The sequence below is a fragment of the Necator americanus genome, chromosome III, assembly GCF_031761385.1.
Source record: "Necator americanus strain Aroian chromosome III, whole genome shotgun sequence".
NCBI lineage: Eukaryota > Metazoa > Nematoda > Chromadorea > Rhabditida > Ancylostomatidae > Necator > Necator americanus.
Window position 1 is genome coordinate 38,787,620 of NC_087373.1, and position 23,324 is coordinate 38,810,943.

General features: G+C 39.3%; 1 protein-coding gene across 2 annotated transcripts; it reads left to right on the forward strand.

Annotated features, from left to right (window-relative positions):
- Positions 1 to 9,570: 9,570 nt before the first annotated feature.
- On the forward strand, positions 9,571 to 23,282 carry RB195_012304 (uncharacterized protein; the record flags this gene model as incomplete). 2 transcript variants are annotated; one of them, XM_064194102.1, is made up of 15 exons in its annotated part: positions 9,571 to 9,615; positions 15,187 to 15,282; positions 15,378 to 15,514; positions 15,744 to 15,825; positions 16,139 to 16,264; positions 16,433 to 16,493; positions 16,655 to 16,720; positions 16,792 to 16,837; positions 17,097 to 17,187; positions 18,225 to 18,300; positions 18,368 to 18,567; positions 19,034 to 19,193; positions 20,947 to 21,160; positions 21,550 to 21,745; positions 23,148 to 23,282. In XM_064194102.1, the coding sequence occupies 15 exons, from the start codon at positions 9,571 to 9,573 to the stop codon at positions 23,280 to 23,282; spliced, it is 1,731 nt and encodes a 576-aa protein (XP_064051685.1). The 2 variants fall into 2 exon arrangements, with proteins under 2 accessions (XP_064051685.1, XP_064051686.1); XM_064194103.1 differs by lacking the exon at positions 9,571 to 9,615 and adding an exon at positions 14,368 to 14,385.
- Between the last annotated feature and the right edge of the window lie 42 nt (positions 23,283 to 23,324).

Sequence of the window (23,324 nt, forward strand, 5' to 3'; positions counted from 1 at the left end):
TTGAAGTATTTACGGAGTCGACACGGACTTTATTCGTTTTTTTTTTTGGGAAGAATTTGCTGCAAACTGGGACCGCAGAACAAATTTATCCAGATAATGGATGTAGTTCTGGATAGTAAGGATGATTTGGTCATATCAAACAATTCCTTATGTGCTCTGCGCTAAGTTATATAAAGCTGATACACAAAAAGTATGTCTGAAAAATAATTGCGCTTAAATATCCATCTAAATTACGATTAACATCATTCTAAATAAAACTGCTATGGAAGTGACAGAAAACAGGAAAGAAGCAGAGCTTAACGCTAAGCCAGGACACGTGCAAGACAATTTTTCTGTTCCAGGAACGCGTATATATTCAGAAAATCCAAAGAAATGCAGAAGAACCAAAAGGGTACAGCTTCGAATTGAAGAATTCCACCAAACAGCAGTAATATTGTTGTCATTTCAGCTCTGTTCAATAGTTGTAAACAAATTTAGTCACCTCCATTACTAAAAAAAAATAGTATCGTCTTGATGTGCTCATAATTTCCAAATTTCTTCAAAATTTCTTCGTTAGAAATTAGGTAAGGATTAAGGATAATTTTATATCACACAGAAAAGCTTTTTTTTCGTTTTTTTTTTGTTTGAAAGCAACTAAATTTATTAACTAAATTTACTACAAACTGCAAATAACACACAAAACACTCGTCATTTCTCCCCTTACCTGGCATAAAAACATTTATACGTCGATTTAAAGAGAACTATCATTCGTAGAGGAATCAAAAAAAAAGCATGACTTTAAAAAAATTACAAGATCACAATTTCAAATAACTGTTCTCGAATTTTCTGCATGATCGTTCTTTTAACAGAAAAATATCAGAACCGCTGAATCTTCCGAAATATAGAAAAAAAAAACAATTTAGACAGGTAATCATGATATTTGGAAGTGAACTTTATGTCAGATAAATATTGTTGACAAAGTACTAGGAGAAACTGATCAAATTTAGCAGGGTTTCTTACAGCTAATCATAAATGAATCCTTATCCAGAATCTCTTATGTATCGTAGATTATGCGCCACCAGGGCACGTAGTCAGGTAAATACTACAATAAAAAACAAAACTTTTTTCGAAATTAAATAAAACCTTTTTAAGTTCTTTAAGCGATATTTGAAAGTGAGGCCATTTGGAAAATATGTATGTAAATGCTTCCCATCAAATGGATTTTCACAAGTATGTAGTCCATTCCTTTTCTAGGACACCTACTCGGACAATATCGATGTTTTCCACTACTTCAGCACTACCGTCCTTGAGCTGGAGATCCCCCCGGCAAAACGCCGCCCTAGTGCTCCAAATATAGCGTTGTGCTCTCGGTTCATTTATGATAATCGAATTTTGGCCCACCCGAGCCTGAGTTATTCGTCGTCGTCGTCGTCGCCCGCCAGTCGCAAACTCCGCGGTCGCCGCGAAACGGCCCCCGAAATGATTTCAACCGTTGCACCGATCATTTGAACACGGCGACTTTTATTGTGTTCTCGCGTGCTCGGTCGAGAAAATAAAAGACCACAAAGCAGTGGCAAAAAGGGTCTCACAAAGAGGTCACAAATTTTTGATCCTTAGACTATCGGCTCCATTAATGCCTTAGTTTCATTTCATCCAGTATTCGTCGAAAAAGAAATAGAAAAAACCTTCAAATTATACATAATTCGTTGATATGCTATAAAAAAAGCAACCACCAATTCCAGAAATGATTTTAAAATTCTACCGTAGCAGAAATACCTGGTCGATGAAAAATTCTTCATTTCACAATTTGCAACAACATTCTTGCCGAAGCAGGTGGGAATAAAGTTTTTGAGATGACAACGAAACACTCGATTTGAGAGGCGGTACTTGAAAATACTGATGACAAAAGAAATCGAATTCCAAGAGAAAGCTGAGCCAGTACTATGCTTGTCTGCATGTGCAAAAGTTATCCAAGCATGACAAAAGGATTCATGGATTATCTCAAAAGATAAGGGGTCAAATCTTGTTTTATTTCTTCCCATTTTTCCTTCGATCTTTCATCTAAGCTCAGCAAATTTTCCTCTGAGAAACCGCGGAGGAAGACGAATTACTGGTAATACTTGTGAGGTACTAATCTTATAAGGCTGGAGGCTTCTTTGAGAGTTGTTCGATTTTTCTCGTATTTTCTTTAAGGAAAAAGTCAAACAACGCTGTAAATGCAGGTTATGAGGGCCTCCACAACGTGATATCCCTAATATCCAAGCGTATCTTTAACCCTGGATAAATGAGGCCTTATTGAGGTTGTTGGTCACAGTGGTCACAAATACTGCTATGACAAACCTCTATAAGGAATTTTATGACTTCCGAATGCCTCCACCCTTCCCTATATCTCCTGCAGTTCTGCAATATGGAAGTTTTTACTCTGGATTTCTTCTAATTTCACTGTCGAACGACACGTTTCGTCATCAATGCTGCGACCAACTGGACTGACGCAAATGGGACATATAGAAGAGTGAAAAATTCCCTTCAAAAATACGCAGCATTGAATTTTTGCATTTTTGAAGGGTGTAGAATACTGTAAAAGTTCTGGTGAATGCAATAGATAGCCAGAAAAATCCAATTTATTCCAGGAACTTGATGTAGAAAACTAGGGATATAGGGAAAAAGGACATTTTCACATTGTACCCTGTCATAAAAATATGACACTGTCTCTTGTCCAGATCCGAAAAGTGCTCTCGTCAAATCCATGCATAACGCGTAAGGCCTACGCCACTATGCATCCACCATCAGCAGCACGTCGGGCTCTCCGTGAGCACTACACACTCATCATCCCACCATTCAACACATTCGATTCGATTATATCGAATTTGATTGAGGTGATGATTGCGTTGCTTGTTGCTTCTGCGTAATACTCTGCGATCTTATGCACTTTACTTTTGACAATAAAGAGCATTTTAAGCATATTTACCTAAGGATGAACATTTTCTAACATGAATGGAAAATTAGCGCCGGAAAAGCATCGTCGAAGCATTGGTAGTGGAGAAAAATTGCATACGTTATCCCCGTTTTTTTATTGTCAAATATTTTAGGACTCTAGGTCCTACCGTAGAAAACCTAGTTGCATCTTCTCATAATTAAAGTCTGCCCCTATCTTTTAGAGGTGTAGATATTTCTTTCTTTTCTTCCTCTCTTCCTTTTTGTTTTCTCTTCCTCTGTCAAACCTGACCCAAACCACGACGGTTGTTTTTAGCCACTTGGTGATAAGCCCAGTCGACTTAGGGATGGATAAAGTGCACTTGGAGAGAAATTTGAAATTTTTGAAAAGAAAAAATAGATATTTGAAAAGTTAAAGTAGATGCGTAGGACTGGATTTGCCTGGATTTGCATTTTGAGCGCTTGTTTTTCGAAGGGAAACATCCGAAGTAAATCAGTTACTGACGAAAAAAAGACTTAACTACTGTGCAGTGCAGCGCTGTTCCCCCTAGAAGGATCAATCCACCAAATCTGAGTAAGAGTGCATGGATATTTCCAAAAAGAAAAAAAACATCATCATAGTATTTATGGTCCTATAAGTGGGTCATGAATGTATGAGAGACTAGCATGAATGAATTTTTTAAAATATTTTCTCTCTGCTCTACGATAATTTCCCCTGATACGCTACTTCAATGATGTTGTAATGCATGGGTGTCGTTAAGCGAAAATACTGACCATACAACTTGTCTTTTACTTCAAAACGGAAAAAAGGAAACTTCAGGATCCAATTAAATTAGTCAGGAATTTTTTGAGTATGACGCGAAGTAATACCATCCCAGATTTGATCACCAACATACTTTTTTTTACAATTTTTTAAGTGAAACGTTCATATGAAGGCAGCTAGCTGTTAGTACACCCTTAGGCTTCCATGTGCTATCATAAAGAGAGATGGATCGTTTTAATCCCTTATTTTATTTTCTTAAAGGAAAAAAAAAACTTCAAATCAGCTGAATTGAGAGAATTTTTCTCCAATTTTTCGCAATTGTGAAGTAGTGTAGTTTCTATTTTCAGAAATTAAAATAGCTATACTCGTTTTATATTGTTTTTTTTCAGGAAATTAAAAATAACGAAATAACAATACGAATTTCGGCACTTACTGTGCAATACCTTCAAATTCTAAAAGGTAAAATATCAGGATTTTTCACCAAAAACCCCTTCATCCGTACATATCGGGAAAATGTTCCAGTTCGCTTGTTTGAATACTGAGTATTTTCTAAGAGTGCAACGAGGAATGGTGTCTTGAGTCAATTTCCTTTCGTCTACAAAAAGATATGGATTTCCGATTTCACAAATAAATTTTATATAAATTCAGATTACCTGCTAAAGAGTTTTTAGAATATGTTCATAACCTTCTAAAAATTCTACCTCACCTCATCGACCCCCGATTTCCACACGGCATGCAAAATGAGGATTTATCGGTAGAAAAAAATTCACTCGTAGTAAAACAGATAGCAACCGAAATTCCCGTTCATTGTTGGGCTCCATTTGTCACCTTTCAGAATCCTTTAGAGATCCTTACATTCCAATTCTCCTCCGTTAATCATCTATAAACTCACTAAATCGTTTTGATCACCTGGTTATGAAGTTGGCTCCCAGGAGATTAAGGTCCCACCACGTCATAATCTCCTATTCTTCCCTTTCGTCACATAAACACACAGCTCACAAATGATTCTAAATACTGTTTTTTAGGCCCCACCAAAAGGGAAATAAGTGCCAAACACGTTATCGTGAATGAATCCGAGCAAGTTGCTCAGTGATCAAATAAAAAAGAAAGGCTTCCAGAATTCCTTGAGGATTGCCGCAAAAGAGCTGCGGTTTCTCGTTAATCCCCTCGAACAGCAAGGTGTTGATTCTTATGCAGTTTATTACTTTATTTATTTACTCACGCACATCAAAAGTCACTGGATCCTAGTGCAAAAAATCCACGACGCGAGAAGTGCTATGAGATCGGCACCAGTTCTACAGTAACGTGAAACGTATTGATCCAAGTTTTTTCCCCTTTTCTAATGTCAGCTAATAGTACGATAGCAGTAATAAGCTATCCAGACCAGGAAATTATCTCCTAACGTCCTTAAAGGGCAAAAAAACAAAGTTCTTGGCGTTCATCGATTTTTAACAATGAGTTAGACTTTCAAGTTAAAGAGGTTAACCTATCCAGAAAACCTATCCAGATCCCGACCTCAAAAATTATGTATGAGGGTCAAGATGTAGTTCATCACAGTGAAAACACGCAACCTTATCGCACAAATCCAGAGATTTGAGAGATTATGAACACATAAGAGCTACCAATTCGTATGACGTTTATGAAAACATGCCCGACAAAGAAAATGCACCCTCATAAAATGAGGTAAACGTATCGTGCTGGATCGATAGAATCTTTTGCTAAATTATTGGTAATTTGCTTAAAAGCACCACTCCCCGTGGGGTGGAATGGTTTCGTTGACCTACACAGGATGGTTTCGAAGCAGTAACGGTGCAGGTAACCGCAATGAAATACGCGCGCCACGACCGCCTCTCTCTTTTTCTTCCTTTCCTGCTTCCTCTCTCTCCCACTTTATATATAATATCCTATAATAAAGTATAAACCTATGTATATCCTCTAGATTCCCATAAATTCTGATGCGAAGAAAAATATAATTATATCGTTCTTGTCAGAGATTCATTACTACTGCTGATTTCAAAGTCATCCATATCTCTTGTCCCACTAAGTAGGTGTTTTTTCTTTTAGTTCATGAAATTTTTAAAATTACTTCGATCTGTGCCTCGTTCCTCTTCGCCTTCATGTTTATGAGTTCTGTTTATTATTATTTATTTTGTTTATTTAACAAAAATAAGATGTCATCCTCAACGATCTCGGAGAGCCACGGCAATGTGGCCTGGTCTGGTAACGGTTAACGGTAAGTGCCTGGCTTCTTGACGTTCTACCCAAGATAAAGCAGTTCTCTCTGCTGGATATCACCTCATTCGACGCCTCTCTGCATCCCCATATCCTTCAATCTCAAAAATCTTCATATTCTTGCAAACATCCGCATATTAGTTTATATGACACACACACACAGCCCCCGTTCCAGAAGAAAGTAAATGGCAGCAGTGTTAGTCGTTGCGACTACTTCCTGGCATCTGATCGAATTATATAAGAAGGCGGAGAAGAGGAACGCGTCGTTGAGAGGAGGACGTGGAAAGTGAGGGATAATGAAGCGTCATGTGAAGAGTAGAAGAGTGAGAGAGAGAGCATGTATGAGGATGCGCGAAGAGAGGAAAAACACATGCTTTGACAAGCGAAAAGCAAGCGTTAACGCAATAGGATATCTATTACAAACAGACGAGAAAATACACAAAAGTCTGGGAACGTAAAGAACATGAGCGCTTATCAAACGTGGGAAATGTGCCAGTGTAAATATCGAGCCGTTCCCCTACGTTCTTGAAAATAAATTGAAAATTTAGGTTTACGGAAAGAAAACATCAAGGTCCTACACGAATCTCAAGGAATGACCTCGTAGAAAATCGAGAAAAAAATTAGAAAGTAAGTTGAAAGAGTTTGTGGATCCGTACCAGGATGTCTTGAAGAAATCATGCTAGTAAGAAGATGAAATAGTGGGCCAGAAAAAAAAAACTCAGAAGTGGTACGAACACAACAAACCACACATCAACGTAGCTACAATTGTGTGTAATTTAATATGCAGATTTTTCTTGCACACCTGGAAATGAATGTACATAACAGCTGAATTCATTGGATTAAACGAGTACCTCGTCCGTTGAAAAAACGGGAATCCCGACAAAAGACATGGAGACCTTTTTAAGAATGCAGCAATCCTGACAGTCATCTAAAGGACAAGATGTTTTGAAAGATTTTTTGATGGGGAAGAATGGCATCAACAAAAAAGTAGTGACCTCAAAAGCACATCTGATGCTTCTTCTAAGGTTCACTTTAGTATTTATTTTAGTTATTTCTATGGTTTTTCACTTTGAAAAGCACAGAAATTTCGATGCTGAACTCTTCACAAATTCTGAAAATCGTGGAATTTCTCTCGTTTCCAGTACAGCATCTGGCTCTCGGCAATTTCTTTACTATCAACGCAAAGAGCCTCGAAAATGCACCCGTTTATGATGTGTTTGGTGTTATTTCGCAGAACGTCAACAAGTAATGTAACAGTAAACGATGCGGTATCAAAACATATTGGAGATTATCGATAATTTGTTTACTTATATATTTTTTCAAGTACAGAGATCCTTCAGGCAGGTACCAGGTCGTAAAATATGAGTGTAAGACTCGGTTTCATTGATTTCAATCGAAACAGTGGCTCAATAATGACCTGAGGATATTTTATCCTTCCTCCTATCGAGGGAATAGTTGCATTCTCACCTCAAATCTCAAGATTTATTTTGTAGTACTTAAAAAGTACAATAACTAATAAATTATATCTGATTTAAAGAAAATGTGGCTCATAATTTTCAAAAAAAAAGCTTGATGAAAGTCTGTATTTTGATAATTTTCTTGATATGGCTAATGAAGCGAACTGTTGACAAATTCTTCATAATACCATTGTCCACGCATCGTTGCGCCGATTAATGAAATTTACGATTTAAATCAAACCTTTTTTTTACAAGGAATTTTACCGTTGTAACACGTTTTCGTGCGTCTATAATCATTCGAAACTATTTCCAAGAAAACAAGAAGTCATTTAGTTAACCGAACATCACAACAATCCAAATGAAGCTTTCCACGAACACGAAGATTATCCATTAGCCACTACTCTATGAATCCTTGACGGGATAAGCTGATCTCAGCGCGAATGAAAAACACCGGATATTTATCATCTTACGTGCTCAATTTGTCAAACTATAAGTAGCTGATGACGTGAGAAGAAGAAAAAAAAACTCCGATAGGCTTTGTTTAATCAAAAAAATAATAATTATGGCATTATAGCGGTAATAAGACGAATGTTAATGTTCCACAGTGTAGTTTAGACGTTAGTTGATGAATAATGAAGTCCATATATGTGACAGCTCTTGTCAAATAAATCATTCTGAGCGCACCAGAAGAAGTTTTGAAGTGAATGAATTTGTAGCAAAAGAAGTAAATTCCACTTCAACAAATCATAAAAGAAAAATATAGAAGTGACATGTTTGTACAATTTTCGACATAACAAAAAAAATCATGTGGAACTAACCCTCATGTTTTTACATAATCGCTGAAATTTTTAGAAAAAAAATGCTTAATTGCTTCAAAGTGGAGAAGTTAGCGAACTCAAGTAATTAGCGGTGGAAACAACAAAGAAATATTCGAAAAAGCAGTAGTAACAAAAAATGAAAGACGTTTCAGTTCATTTCTTACAGCTTATACAACAAACATATGCTTATCAAAAATAGAAAAAAAAGCATGATAGTAGCAAAATATAACTAGTCCATAAAAGCCAACCACATTTGAAGTTGGAGCAAATGCAAACAGGACAATTCTTCGAGAAAAAAAAAAACATATTGCCTCTTTGAATTCCAGGCAAGAATATATAATGATGACTTATTGTTAGAAGGAAAAGATGTATTATTCCACCCATGCTACCGCTGCAACAAAAATTCCCAACCATACTTCGCTCCAAGAATATTTAAGAAAGAATGTGGTTCAGCACACCCATCCTTAATTAATTTTAAACGTATCTAAAAGACAACCGTAGAAAAAAAACAATGCTGCAAAAAATAAACCACCTAAAAATGTACTGAGGGAAGTGCAAGACATAAACAGTTGTGAAAAATAGCAACTATCAATTAAATGCTAAATTTGAGGATAAAACTGAAAACAACATGCATAAACAACGGATGCAAATGAAAAACACGGAAAAAAATGCTTCCACTTATCTTGTAAAAAGCACCATTAAATCAGAATTTGAGAGCATTGTCTAATTTTCTGCCTTATCCAGCAAAACATTGCGGAATTCGCAAACAATTCCGAAATGCATTCGCTGGAATAGTTCTGGAAGTGAATAGGCGGTTGAAAAACGCTTGTATTCAGGAACGAATTAGTTGCCAACGGGTACGTTACGGGCTAATCAAGTAATTTAGAAGCTCTCAAGGCACCGCTACATACACATACACAAACAGCAGTCGATAGGCGACGAAAGTGAGGTTGGTGAACAATGCTAATGAAAAATTACAGACACTAGGAAAGCTCTATCCTGAAAGCTATAATAACAAATATAGTAGAAATGTCAAAAGAATGTCGACGATAAAAAATTTTGGAAAAATCCCGGCATTCGATACGAATCGATCGCCATTTTTATAAGCATACGAAAATGAGTAAGAAAATGTGCAGATAGCTGACACAGTATTTAATACAACAATACCAAGATCTAGATGCATTGTCTACGAGCACCGGCGAGATAGCAAACTAAGAATAGAGGGTGCAGAGAAATCCTGCGAAGCTGACATTCGGAATGAAAGACTAACGTAAACAAGTTGATATGATTGGAACATTTCGAATACATATCCTAACATGATAATACAAGTTGGGACGAGTTCACCGAGAGGAACATCCGAATCGATCGATTCACATGGCATTCGCGCATGTTTCACGATGGGTTGGCGGTTAGTGAGGTTTTACTCATACAGGTATGTTGAGTATTGATCCGTTGTTTACAGATCAAATAAGTAAACAAGAGACAAAGCACTATGTGAAAGTCAACGCTTAAAATCCCATAATCTCTTCCAGATTCCTCAGTTTGCGAGTTAAAAAAAAGGTGCGCGAAAAGCGCCAAAGTGAATCCCATCAGTTTTTTCTTCTGATTGTCGCCCGACTACAAGACGAGATTACGGTATCTCCAAAGAAAAAATCCTGCCAATACTGTAAAAAAACGGAAGCGATGCAGGATCCTTATAATAGGATTTTCTCGTCATCGATGAAGACATCATTATCTGATGAAAACTAACTGATGTGAAGTTTGTTCCCCGCTTTTTGACCTACCGTTTGGTTACACCAATCAATCAACTGCTTTAGAACACAACCACACCTTAAATGACCCAATTATTTGTTAATCTATGAGGAACTCCATAATTCAGAGCTCATCTCTTTTAATAATGTTCTTTTTTTTTGTTTCTTTTTTTCCTGAACTTCCATCAAGTGCTTGAAGAGAAACCAGGTTCGGAATCTTGCAGTCTCTGCCATTCCCTTAGAGAATGTCTTACCCTACTATTATTTTCCACTCTTTTTTTTTTCTTTCGCATCAATGTGAATGTCTATTCCCATAAATCTGGAACGATGTGACTGCTAGCAGATGATAGCCGCAAGGTAATAAGAACTGCCATTTTCTTTGAAGCGAAGAAGCCCCGCCGACGTCGACATCACGCACATCTCCAATCAGTGTCGCGACTTTATCAAATCAGTGCATAAACGTCTCCGTCTCGATGTGTTCCCGTTGCGTCTTCTTTCCACTTCCTCAACTGAAGAGGCACTTTGTCACGGGTCCAATCTTTCATCCTCCTCCGATTACAGAAACGAAACGCAATGAAGCAAGCGGGTATCCAACCCTAATTTTCACCACGGATTCACCGGAAAAGTACAGGCTTTATCCGGATCGGATGAAACTCACGTATCACGGAAGTGGTGATTATAGTTGGAACGATGAGTAATTGCGTTCTGTTTCTTTCCTTAAGCGCTGAGGGAACGATAAACAAACATCACTATCTAAACTATGAAAGAAGCGACTATGTACTGTTACCATACGCCTGAAGTCCTTGTCTGGCACCTATCGTTTGTTTGCAACTATTGGTCCCGCTACGACTTTAACGCGTTGTCCAAAAAAAAAATCAATAGGTACTATGTCGTTCCCGTACATTCATATAACGAAATCTGTTTGACGGCGAAGCCTAGAAGGCAATTTGTGGGTGCCGCCGACTCGGGAGGTGCGCTGAATAGCGGCGGCAAAACGTGTTCGGCCGCCCGCACACCTGACCAACTCGTTAGCGCCTAACTTTGGCACTTTTTCTAAAACATACTACTTTACGAAACATTTTTTCGCTCCCATACACTTAGCTACAATCTTCTATCAGAATAAGCAGTAGGTTTCCCGTATACATCCACGTGAACACCTCAATGTTTACTGTAATCCATTTACGGAACGCAATGAGGCAAGGTGTCTTTGGCCTGCATGTCTGATAGGTTTTGAAGTCCAATAACACGGATAAAGGTGGCATCTCCCTACGTATATACAGATAGATATGTATGCATGTTCTTTTTTTCGTTTTTTCACATGTACGTATAGATATAACCGCGTCAAAACGACTTGAAGCAGCTGTGTAAGCGACAGTCCATGTGGGGCTAGCGAAAATCCAAACTGGATTGCAACTCCATTGCTTCGCTTTGGGTGTAGCCGTTTACGCGACTGCACCAATCTTCAAAAAAAAAAAAAAAAACAGGTCCCTATTGAAGACTGTCAGAGCCCTTGATAATTACACCGCTGGTGAGAAGTTAACGAATTTTATTTGATGGAAAAGATTCCATGGATTCTGATCAGTAGTGATTGTACTCATGCAAAGTAATGAGCGAAGTAAACACGCAAAAAAAAAAACGAATTCTCGTTCAAGTGTAGACGAATCCTGGTGGTGCCTAGAAAGGAACATAATCAACCTCCCAAGCAAGGAGTGAAAGGTCCCTACTCGTCTTCTGAGTGCTACTATTTAGTAAACAAAATCGTTATAATCGACGGACTACAGCTTGAGCCAGAATTTTGGCCACATTTTTCTCATGCCTAAAAAAACCGAAATCCCAGAATCCCCTCAAAAGAGTTCATCGAAGTTGTGGAGTGATTGCGTAACTTCTTATTCCACTAATTATTACCTCAATATCAATGTATTATGAATTTGAAATTAAAAAAAGACATTGAACGAAAAAGTGTGAAGGGATATAATTGTCTGCAATCGCAGTAAAACCCAAGAATTTGTAAAAATAGCCTCAGGATACCACAGTACTCACCAGGTCAGAGACAGCCAAAGAGAATATAAAATAGTTAGAAGGATGTCGAATATTCTTATCAAGGTAGTAGGAGAGTAGTACGGCCAAATTACCGATTACCGTAATAATAGACAGCAGAGCCATCAAAAGGGCCCATAGCACCGAACCAGCATCGCTCATCGTTCCCGCATAGTCGTAGATGAAGGTAGGTAGTATGCGGATTTTTTGTGTAGTTGTTTAACAACGTGGCGTTGTTCGGAAACGTCTGTGGGTCCCGACACAATCCGAAGGAGGTCAGACTTCAGTTGCAGCCAGAGTGGACGTGGATGAAAAAATGCGTTATTTAGAGATTAGACCGTGAATATAGCTCTCTCTCTACTACATGTAGAAGCTGGCGTCAGCTGTGGGCACTACTAACTCTCCCCTCTCGCACCCTTAGTTCCTCAAAGGGCCACGCCTACTGCTCACCGCCGCCAGTCGCCCGCCCTCTCCTCCCGTCGCCGTTATTGCAAGATTTCGCGCGTCGGGACGTTCGAGCACCACGACGAGAACACGAGCACCTCGAAGGGGGGCGGATAGACGAGAGACGATTTAAATTCCCGCCGAAACGTTGCGCGGGACGCCTGCGTTTGGAGGAATTTGAACCGGGCTGCATGACTGTCCGCGGCAATGATTTATGCCTGACAGATCGCACGCTGAATGGGGCACTACGCAGTTTTGGCACTAAAACGACGCGGCGCGTGCGGCGGACCGCACCGCACATCGTCATTGCGGTAGCTTGGGTTTTTTTTCCATCTTTTTCTTGGGTTTGGGTTATTTTCGTTATTTCTGCGTTTTATTTTGACCTCATAAATGTTGTTTAATTGAGCAAGGTCGCTTGTAGCTTGGCTTACAATCCAAGGAGAAGTTTTCTGTGGAAACTGTCATTTTTGGTAGTGTTTGTTTACAGCTGGAATTTTGCTTACATGTGGTATAATTGGTTCTTTCTTTTGGCTAGAATGGAATAGTATGTAACTATCATTTATTTCTTTTTTTCTGGACTTTTGGGTATTATTTCGTTGGTTTTCGTCGTTTATAATTTTCAAATGAGCCTCCACGACTCCGCTTTCTTATGATTGCTCCTTTTACTCTGCATTCCCGTTTCTTCTTCGAAGCGTTAGTGTAATTGTAGTGTTGTTGTTGCTTTGATTGTTTGATTACTATGAGGTAACTTATATAAAGCCCTTGCGGAAAATTGTGCTGTGATTTTATCATTTGTCCAGTATAAAAGGGAGAGGAATGGGGAGGTTGGGAAAGAAGAAGGTCGGTAATGCCACATTATCTTTCACTTGGAAATGAGGAGGAACTCAGAACTGCGCATAACGTTCTAACTAAATATTGCAGAATTTTCAAGAATTCGCACGTGAATCTTATAATATTTATTGTGTAAAATGCTCAAATAATGTACATATTGTTAGGCTTAGAAGATCATCGATAGCCTCGCGAGAAGACTACTTTGAAAAGTGGAAGTCCTGCTTTTTCTACTTCTAGGTTTCAAGGGAACCAAACCCCCAGGAGAAGTCATGCGTTTGCTAAATTTTTTCCAGGCTCTCTATCTAGGGCACGACATAATTTTCTATGATATGGTTTTTCTGGAAGTGGAAAATTTTCTGGGATTCTACTTCATACTAGAGCGTGTAAAAGTGTAGGGCTTTGAACATTGTTTAATAATTCCAGTTATTATACTTGTTAAGAAAAATGTATGTTTCTAAGTATGTTGTAGGCAAATGTTCCCTCTGTCAAAATAGAAGTTACTAATTGAAGGGCTTTCCTCGTTTTCTTAAAATCCACACGTGAAAGCCCCAATTCTTCTACTTGTTTTTTTTTTTTAATCCAAATTCTATGCACAACTGGGTGGCCTCAAAAATAGTAATTCAGCTCGTCTGTAGAGTAAGCTTCCTCTGTCGATTTATGTTTGAAAGCTTGAAAAAAAATTCTCAAAGTGCTTTTCACACGAAGTTATCAGTGATCTTTTAAACGTAGCAATATTCACACAATCTGAGCACTTTTGGCATTAAATGTTAGCAAATTCCAAATTCATGTATGAATTGTTGCAAGCTATGTGATTTTGAGTTATTTATCTTCAGCAGTATGTTTTCTTCTCTCTTCCAATATTTGATCGTGTCAAGAGTCGAACCAGGAATGACTTATTATTATTTCCCACTTTATAATTTCGTAGTTTAAAATTGAAGGTGTAGATAGTTGTTTTTGGCGAGGTCGTGTATCATCACCACGCTTGACCTTACTTCCAACTCTAGCTAGGAAAAAACCGTTAACAAATGTTACATCAGTTATTTTTTTAAAAAGATTTTTCAGTACTATTTCTTATTCCATTCTGCGCTCCTTCGGATCGAATTGGTAATTGCGACTTAGACATGCTGATCATCGATCAGGTGTCCAGTTTTTTTTTCTCCCTACTTACTAGTGGTTTCTTATACGTATACTAGAAATGCTGTGGTGACTGGCTCGAACAAGCATTTGGTTTAAAGGCATCACCCCACGTCTGAGGTGGTACGAATTTCAGGAGGAGTATTCGTATACGAGATCGTAGATTATGAACAGAAAGGCGATTCCGTCCATTTCTTCCTAATTGCCGTAAAAAACGGCCCTGAAGATACGGCTTCGAGCGTTCCGGTGCAAGACTGGCGTTGCGCTATTTTCTACGAGTCCGATTGGAGCGCGCCAGCCTTGTGCACGCGCCGCATCTTCCGGACGCTTTTTTACGGCAATTAGGAAGAAATGGACGGAACCTCTCTCTCCATAATCTACGATCCCGCGTACGAATACTCCACCTGAAATCCGTACCACGTCAGATTCGTGGGATCTTTTACCTTTAACTGAAAACTCATGAAGTTGCAGTTCACACTAAAATTACACCAACTTTAAATTCACACCAAATTAAACGATCCAAACATACATGATAGTTATCTAGACACACTTATTAGGTATCTAGACACACTTAATTTCATGAACATTTAGTTTTTGGCGGATGAGGTGTACATTATGTATAAATTGTATCGGAGTTGGGTGAAGAATTCTAATAAGTGTGTCTAGATAACTGTCATGTATGTTTGGATCGTTTTCATCCATTGCTGTGTGCAACTGCGCTACTTGTTTCGAAAGTGTTCGTTTTCAGAAGTAGTTTTAACTGTGGATTTGACAGTTGTTGCGGGCAATTTTTTTTTGCTTTTCAGTTTGGATTGTCTGATGCAATGTGCTCACTTCCGGGTAGCAGCTCATCAGATGGGACACAAGTCAGCATTCATAAATGGTACTTTACTAAAGAGGAGGTAAGCGAATACGACGTATTTACATAGGCGTCTGTCTTAGATGTTCACTTTTTTCCGTTGTGTTCCGTCCTCACAAATGTTGAAGAAGTATTCAGGCTGCAAACACTGCCAGCATCCGTGAACATGGATTTAGTCCAGAAAAAGAGTTGACGTATAGGCAGCAAGCAACTCGCTTCATACAAGTAATGGTAGATCAATTGAACCATAATGTACGAGATCAACGAGGAAAGATGTGAGTTCGTTTTGCAGCTATGCTGCCCTTGTTTATTGCTTTCTTGATTAATTTCTTTTCTATTTCGCTTCATGATAGTACAGTATTTATTATAGAAGAAAAGTTTGTTCACATGTTGAATTTACATAAAGCAAAATAGTTTCCGAATATACACGTCATTTGATGCAGAGCTGGTTGCCATATTCCTGCTTTAAGTCCTTTTAAGCTACGTTATTTCTTCTCTTTTCAGATCCCAGTTGTGTATGTGTGCTGCCATAATGCACATGCACCGATTCTTCTGCTTCCATTCCTTCAAGTTCTTTGATTACAGGGTTAGTTTTCATCTGTAGTTTTCAGTGGAAGGAGAAACGAGGAATGCAATGATTCCTCTCTTTTCTCCTCTCGCTTGGGAGAGGGTTGTGAAGGGTAGGGGAAAGGAACAGTGAAGAGAAGAAGGAAAAATAGATAGGTAGAAAAAGAAGAAGAGTCGAGTGGGCTGGGTGCTGCGACATTCGTAGGGGCGAACAATGAAACATTTTCATCTGTGTATTTCCTCCTACAGTTATCAAAGTCTTTCCTTCTTATCTTATCTTATCTTCCACAGTGTCTGTAATTTAGCTTAGTCGTCTAAAGTTCTGCTTTCAGGATATTGCGGCTGCTTGTTTGTTCCTTGCTGGGAAAAGCGAAGAGTGTCCGAGGAAGCTTGACCATATTGTTCGTGTTTGGTGGGCCAAAAAGTTTGAACGTCATCCCACGATCCCTTCGAGTAATGTTAGTTATGCTTTTACTTCAGTTTTCCCCTATATACGCTGAAACCGAAAACGTTATCCAAAAAAGGAACTTAGACAGCCAGAGTTACTCCTAACATTTTTATCCTTCGTTTCTATCCTAAATTATGAAGAATCGTTGTTCTGCTTTCCACTTATTAGTGGGTTGTAGCACCACATCGAGGCAGCGCAGCTCATTGTGCAATTGGAAAATGTCATCCTTCAAACAATAGGTGAGTTTTTATACGTTTTATCTTTCCGTTATAATGTGTCCTCTATGGAAAAATCTGGGTATGCAAGCAAGATGTGGAGGGCTAAATTCGATCTGTTGGTAAGAAACTGCACAATAGAAGGGCAATTATTCGGAAGTAAAGCGCTCAGTAGTTGTGTTCAGCATTTGATCTGAAGGTCGAGATGCCACATCCATTCGTTCTGGCTGCAATGCACGAGATTGCCAATAGTAAGCAATTTCTAGCGTTGCATGGTAAGAAATGAGACGATTCTGTGATGCACTTATCCGTCATTTTTCAGATAACAAGAAACTCACTGAGTGCGCATACTTTTTCGCCACCGATGTGTGAGTTTTAAAATCAATTTCACTCTACAGAAAAATTATGAAAAAAATGTTTCTTTAAAATTAACTGATCAACTTTTTTCGAAGAGTTTTTGACTAGCTCGAAGTGCGTCATCCGAGACACTGTTTTGACGCAAAATGTTTCTTCAGTCACTTTTGACATCTAGTTGGCTGAATTGTTTTAAAATACAATGTTACATTTTTAATATTGAAATTTGCGTGTAAGTTTTGACCTATTTGTGTTGAAACATCCAATTTTCAGTCTGTGCGTGACAAATTGGGCAATCCGATACAACGCGAGTGCGATAGCATGTGTTTGTGTACACCTCGTGTGCGTATACGCTGGATACGAGGTGCTGGTCAACCCTTGTTCCCATTCTGCCTAGAGCGCGCTTTCTAATGCGAACTGATGGTGGTCTCGGTGGATACGGTCGTTCGCGGGAGGGTTCTAGTGCCGTCACGTGTCCGAAAAAGTTCGCGTTGATTTGGCGCGGCCCGCGCACGGTCCCGCCAACCCCTTCAGCCGCTGGCAAGTTTCTCGGGGCATTTGGGCAAACGTACATGAGGTCAAGCAGAGGTATGTCTATTGTGAGCCCCTAACATGCTTTTGTTTGTTTGATTTGTTTCGAAGAACAACTTCACAGTTCTCTGCACCGAAATATACATACTTCATCGTTGTTTGATTTTGTCTGAAATTCTTTATTGTTAGCAACAAGGTCAAAAATTTTGGAGTAGGAATTGTGAAGCAACATAGAGGAGATTTTTGTGCAAGTTCTTCAGTGGAAAATGTTTGTTACTTTAGTTCTTCCATATCAGTTGGGCATCAACCACACTTGTGTAGAGAATTCATTCCCTTCTGCTTTCGTTACAATGGCGTATACTCCTGTTGAGTGACCGGTATTGTAACGAATGCGTAACTAATTTGCTTTCTTTCTTCCTTGTATATTGGTCCAAAAACATCGTGATTTCGAATTTACCACGTCAGTGACAGACTGTTACGGGAAATCGCTTATTTATTCTCTAGTTTAAAATAGATGTTTGGTGAAGATGCATGTTTAAGAAATATTCGGGAAATCTCTTAAAACAAGCGTGTTATTTTAGTAAATAGCAAACTTTGCCTTTGTCAGAATTTTCATTAGACGCTAATTCGTTTACCGCTCAAACTCAAACTTTTTTTAGAAATTAGTAGTTTTTCTGGTTCAAACGTAGTTGAATGTTTGCAAAGCATCGGGATTTTTATTTGCTGGGGGCTCATTTTTTGGAGTTAGAAATAGGAAGTTTGCCGTTGCCCTAGTTTCTTTTGTAATCTCACGTGTTACAATATCGCTGATGTTATCATCTCTTTCTGTCGCATATAACCTGTTTAGTTTAACCGTGCCGTTTACTTCAGATTCCTCCTCCCGCTCCCGGTGAGAAAGCGTGGTTTGAAAAGCTCGATCCATACATGACACAGGATCTTCTCAATGGTGTGGAGCTGCATTGTTGGATTGATATTATTTTTCAAGTTCAAATCTTTCATTCCATCATTTTCAGAGATGTCCCTAGAATTTGCTAGCATTTACAAGTCGTGCAGAGAATGGTTAGCACTCACGCGCTTTGTGGCCAAAGGAATCGTGAAACCGTCGACACCTAGTCCAAATCCGGCAAGAAGTCCGGCAGAAGAGAAGGAGATACTTCCTCCGCCTCCCCCACCTCCTACTTTCCACAAAAAAGTGGATTTATCAGAGTACAAGGTAAGTTTGTTGTCTGATGAATTATAGATTCTTCAATTCCATGTGGTTAGTAGAATATTATTTTTGTTGAGGGTCTTAGGCTAGGTAAGATAACGTCGTACTTGTTTGAACCGTGATGTTTTTTTGTTCATTTCATCACTTATGCTGTAGGCATCAATGTTAGCATCAAAGCATAACTGTTCATTCCGTAGATGCGATTGTCGGAGCAAGTGCTCGGAAACCCTTCAGTTTTGGACGATCGGTGAAAGGACCCCTTCACTTTTGGAAGGTTTCAAGGGGTTCCTCCTCACTTGTGATGTACCCCATGAGCTAGACCCCTTCACCTGAGGAGGGTCCGGCTTCTCCCTATCCCACCTATGATTCATATAAGACTGTTTCTCTATAGGAAAATGACAAGACTGTTTCTCTATAGGAAAATACATTGCTGTTCATCGTGGGTGATCGTTGTGAACCACATTCGATTTAGGAGCGAACGAAGTCCTTAGGACCAAGTAGTGATCGCTCATCTGCAGAACGAGCACCACCTCGGCGCAGTTTTATTCCGGACACTTCCCAGGCTAGGCCAGATCTATCTATGCCCACGCTTGCTCTGCCCGGCCAAGAACCAGTTGCTCCATCGCCATTGGGTGAGTCGAATTCGGTTTTCTTAGCTGTAATTTACCGAAGTTCAATCACAAAACTAACACTACATATCGTTAAGAAACTAGTAATGAAAACCGATAAATTTCTTTTTAACAGATTAGGCATAGCACGAATATTCCAACATACAAGGCAATGAAACGATTGGAATACATCTAATACTTGTCTTCACCTTCTATTAATTTGTCAGTACCTTTTATTCCTTTTTAAAATATGTTTATATACATATACACATTTGATTAATAGATTTATCTGTACTTCTATGGCAACTGATATGTTTGGTAGTGCGGCCTATCAATAACTTTCTCACCAAATTACATGAAAACTTATGCTTATAGGGGCATGTCCGAACCCAGTGCTTCTTCAAAGGTTGTTTGTAACGTAAACTTGTAAAATAATGGTACATTTTACACTAAAGCTAGATGGGATACTAATGAAGTAAACAGTAAGCTGGTAAGAAGGTTCCAAGCACTACTTTTAAAAGGAGATCATGTGTGATATTCTTCATTTAAAGTGTACATTCTTCTTCTGCAACCTCAGTCCTCAGAGAATAAGTCTAAATAGTGCACTTAGCCGACTACTAGATATTCAATTGGTGTGCAGTTCTCGAGAGCCGACCGAATTGCTGCTATGTTGGCACTTCCGATAGAGGAAGTTTCCGCGCATAAGTGGTGTGCAGGAGCTCACCGCACGTCGCAATGTGCAATTTTTGAGTTCGATTCTTATAGTGGAAGAGGAGCAGGTCGTGACCGTTTTATTTACACTTAAAAATAAAGAAGAAAGTGAAAATATTGGAAAATGTTCTGTATAATTTGATAGGGAGTTTTCGTTTTATGCAATAATGATGTTGCGATCTTTAAACTCAATCGATTATTGGTTGTTTTTTTTTGGGTTGGATTGAAATAGGGTGTCAAATTGGAGAAAATGGAGCATTTCGACATTATCTGTGTTACTGTACTTAATTGAGAGGATGAGATTGTTGAAGCTGGCATTGATGCTGCATATGGGAAGAGGAGAAATCCTTGCTGGTACCGAACGCGTCTTTCCTATCCAAAACCGGAGTTTTGACCTCGTAGACAAATCACACAGCTGTCGTGGACTGGAGAATACTTTTTTCTATCAATGTTCCTCGGACGAAAAATTACAAGCCATTTGGTGAGATGCTTTCCCTTGTTCTTCTACCCATCTTCTCAATAATTCCCCCGTCCTTCAGTAAGTTTTTCAACATCTATGTTGGATTTTCTATGTTCTTTTTGGGTTTTCTCTTGTTTTTTCTTCTTCATCCATTTCGAGTTCATCGTATTTCGTTCGTGGTTTTCACACAAACACAAGTCTTACGAGCGGCTTTAGCGGCCTTATCATTTCGATTTAATGTAAGATCCAGATGTCGAGAATGCTCTGTTTTGTCCACTTAATCCTCTAGTTTAAGAAAGGGAAACAAAATGCCGCTGTCTTGATGAATTCTCTATTGAATAATATATAACATTTCACCTATATTTTTGTTCTTGTGTGCATTTTTGAACTTGAGAAAAAAAAAACGACTTACTCCACAACTCCATGGGTTGAATCTGGTAGATTCGTAGAACAGACAGCAGCAGAGTTGGGAAAATAAAAAGAGAAAAATGTGCTATGTTTTCTCAAGTAATTCGAAAAGGGCAGATACCGTATCATATTTCAATCACATTCATTACTTTGTAATAGTAATTGTAGAGCTCGGCGAATAGTAAACTTCAGTTTCAGCTGCACAACCGTACGAAAACGGCCACAAATCTAGAGAGGAGCATAGCCGGAGAGAAGAAGAACGAAGAAGGGAGAAAGAACGTCGTCGACGAGAGGAGCGGGAAAGACATGGCCACGCTGAGAGACCAGAGGAGAGGGAAAGACGAAAAGACGAGGAGCGTCGGAAAAGAGAGCATGATCGGATTTCCGGTGGTAGTGGCCCACATCCACCACTGTGAGTTTTGTTTTTGGATTAAAGGCATCACCCCATGAATCTGAGGTGGTACGGATTTCAGGTGGAGTATTTGTATACGGGATCGTAGATTATAGAGGGAAGGGTGATTCCGTCCATTCCTTCCTAATTGCCGTGAAAAACGGCCCGGAAGATACGCGTTCCGAGTCGCATCTTCTACAATGAGGATTGGAGTGGAGCGATTGGAGCGCGCCAGCCGTGTGCACACACCGCATCTTCCGGGCCGTTTTTATGGCAATTAGGAAGAAATGGACGGAATCACCCCCATCTCCATAATCCACTGTCCCGTATACGAATACTCCACCTCAGATTCGTGGGGTGATGCCTTTAAATTATTTTTTTGTCTGTTCTCCTAGAAAACGGTTTTGCAGCGAGAAAAGATCTCGCCATGAGCCGCCATCGTCATCGTTCACACAGTCTTCCATGGGTTCTTCAAGTGTGGGAAGTGGATCAAAACCGCCGAGACCTATGTCGCAGGTGCAAGTTACACACCATTCCACATCTCATTCCCACGTTCCCAATAGTGCGAACGGGTCGCATTCTCGAAGAGAAAACGATGTCATAAAGGTGTGTTTTCTGTGGTTGGAATCTAACTTTCATGGTTCAGAGAGAGTAGTTGAACGTTCAAAATCCTTCAATTTGTTCATGTTAATGTATAATTGTAGTGACAGCTGTTTGTGTATAGTTAATTTCAAAAACGTTTAAAAGAGATCTCTTCAGACATCTTACAAATGCGCTGCTGAATACAAATCTTTGTCTGGAATGGCTCATGCAGAGGTTTTGATGAAATCTTATTTTGCAGAGCTTTTCTTCATGTTTCTTTGATGCATTTCATAGTAACCGTAACTCTATGCAAATCCACACTTAATCGCTAGCTCCCTTAACGAGGATTTTCTTTAAACCCAAGAAGTTCAGGCAGTCATTTCAACAGTTTTCTACCTATTTTTAAGACAACCGTTGTAATGTATGCATCATTCGAACTTGTTTTCTCACTGTATTGTGCTGCTTGAGGAATGGCGGGGTTGTTTGATTTTTTACTTGTACCTGCATACTGAGATAACACTTTCTCGTCACACGTAAATGCTTCGTAACTTCAGGCGTACATGCTTCCGAAAGGAAACCAGTTATGATGTAGTACGCCAGTAACAATAACGTAGCTGGCATTAGTAAATCCGCTTTGGGTGTGGCAATGCATTCAGCCTCAGTTTTGAATCGTTTGAGTTTATCAACTCGTATGCGGGCTATACACTTAAGCGTTTTTCCTTTTAGACAATTGCTATTCATTTTTATATTGGAATAAACACGGTGGGCTTTCTTTCGCGTAAAATAGCAAGGGTCTCATTCAGAATTCAGATGACTAGTTTTGTGTCGTTTCTGTCGATTTATGTTCTAAAGTCCACTTAAAGGCATCACCCCACCAATCTGAGGTGGTACGGATTTCAGGTGGATTTCAGGTATTCGTATACGGCATGGTAGATTTTGGAGAGGGGGGTGGTTCCGTTCATTTCTTCCTAATTGCTGTAAAAAACGGCTCGGAAGATGCGGCGCGTGCACAAGGTTGGCGCGCTCCAATCGAACTCGTTGTAGAAAATAGCACGCCAGAACACTCAAAGCCATATCTTCCGGGCCGCTTTTTTACGGCAATTAGGAAGAAATAGACGGAATCACCCTTTTCTCCATAATCTACGATCCTGTATACGAATACTCCACCTGAAATCCACACCACCTCATATTTGTGCGCTGATGCCTTTAATGTGAAGTGTTTATAGTGACGTGAACAGAACAATCTTCCATTTTTTTTAAGTTACAGGAAAAGACCAACATTGTGAACATTGTGGAGTAGAATTATTATATATGGTTTCCTCCACTCTCCACGTTTTTTTTTTTTTGAATGACTGTTGTGGTGGTGTGGGAAACGAAAAATCACTTTGGAAAAAAAGAAGAATTCTTAGCGCCTGTTTGATTCCAGAGTTCATCTCAATATTGTCGTGCAATGGAGCCGCCGCGAGCGCTCTCACCACCTCCTTTACCACCGTCTGTTTTGCCGCCGCCTCCTCCACCTCCTGCAGCAATCGCTGAATTAGAGGACGGTGAATTAGAGTGATCTCACCGCGCAGTTGTCATATCGGTCAGCAGTTATATATCG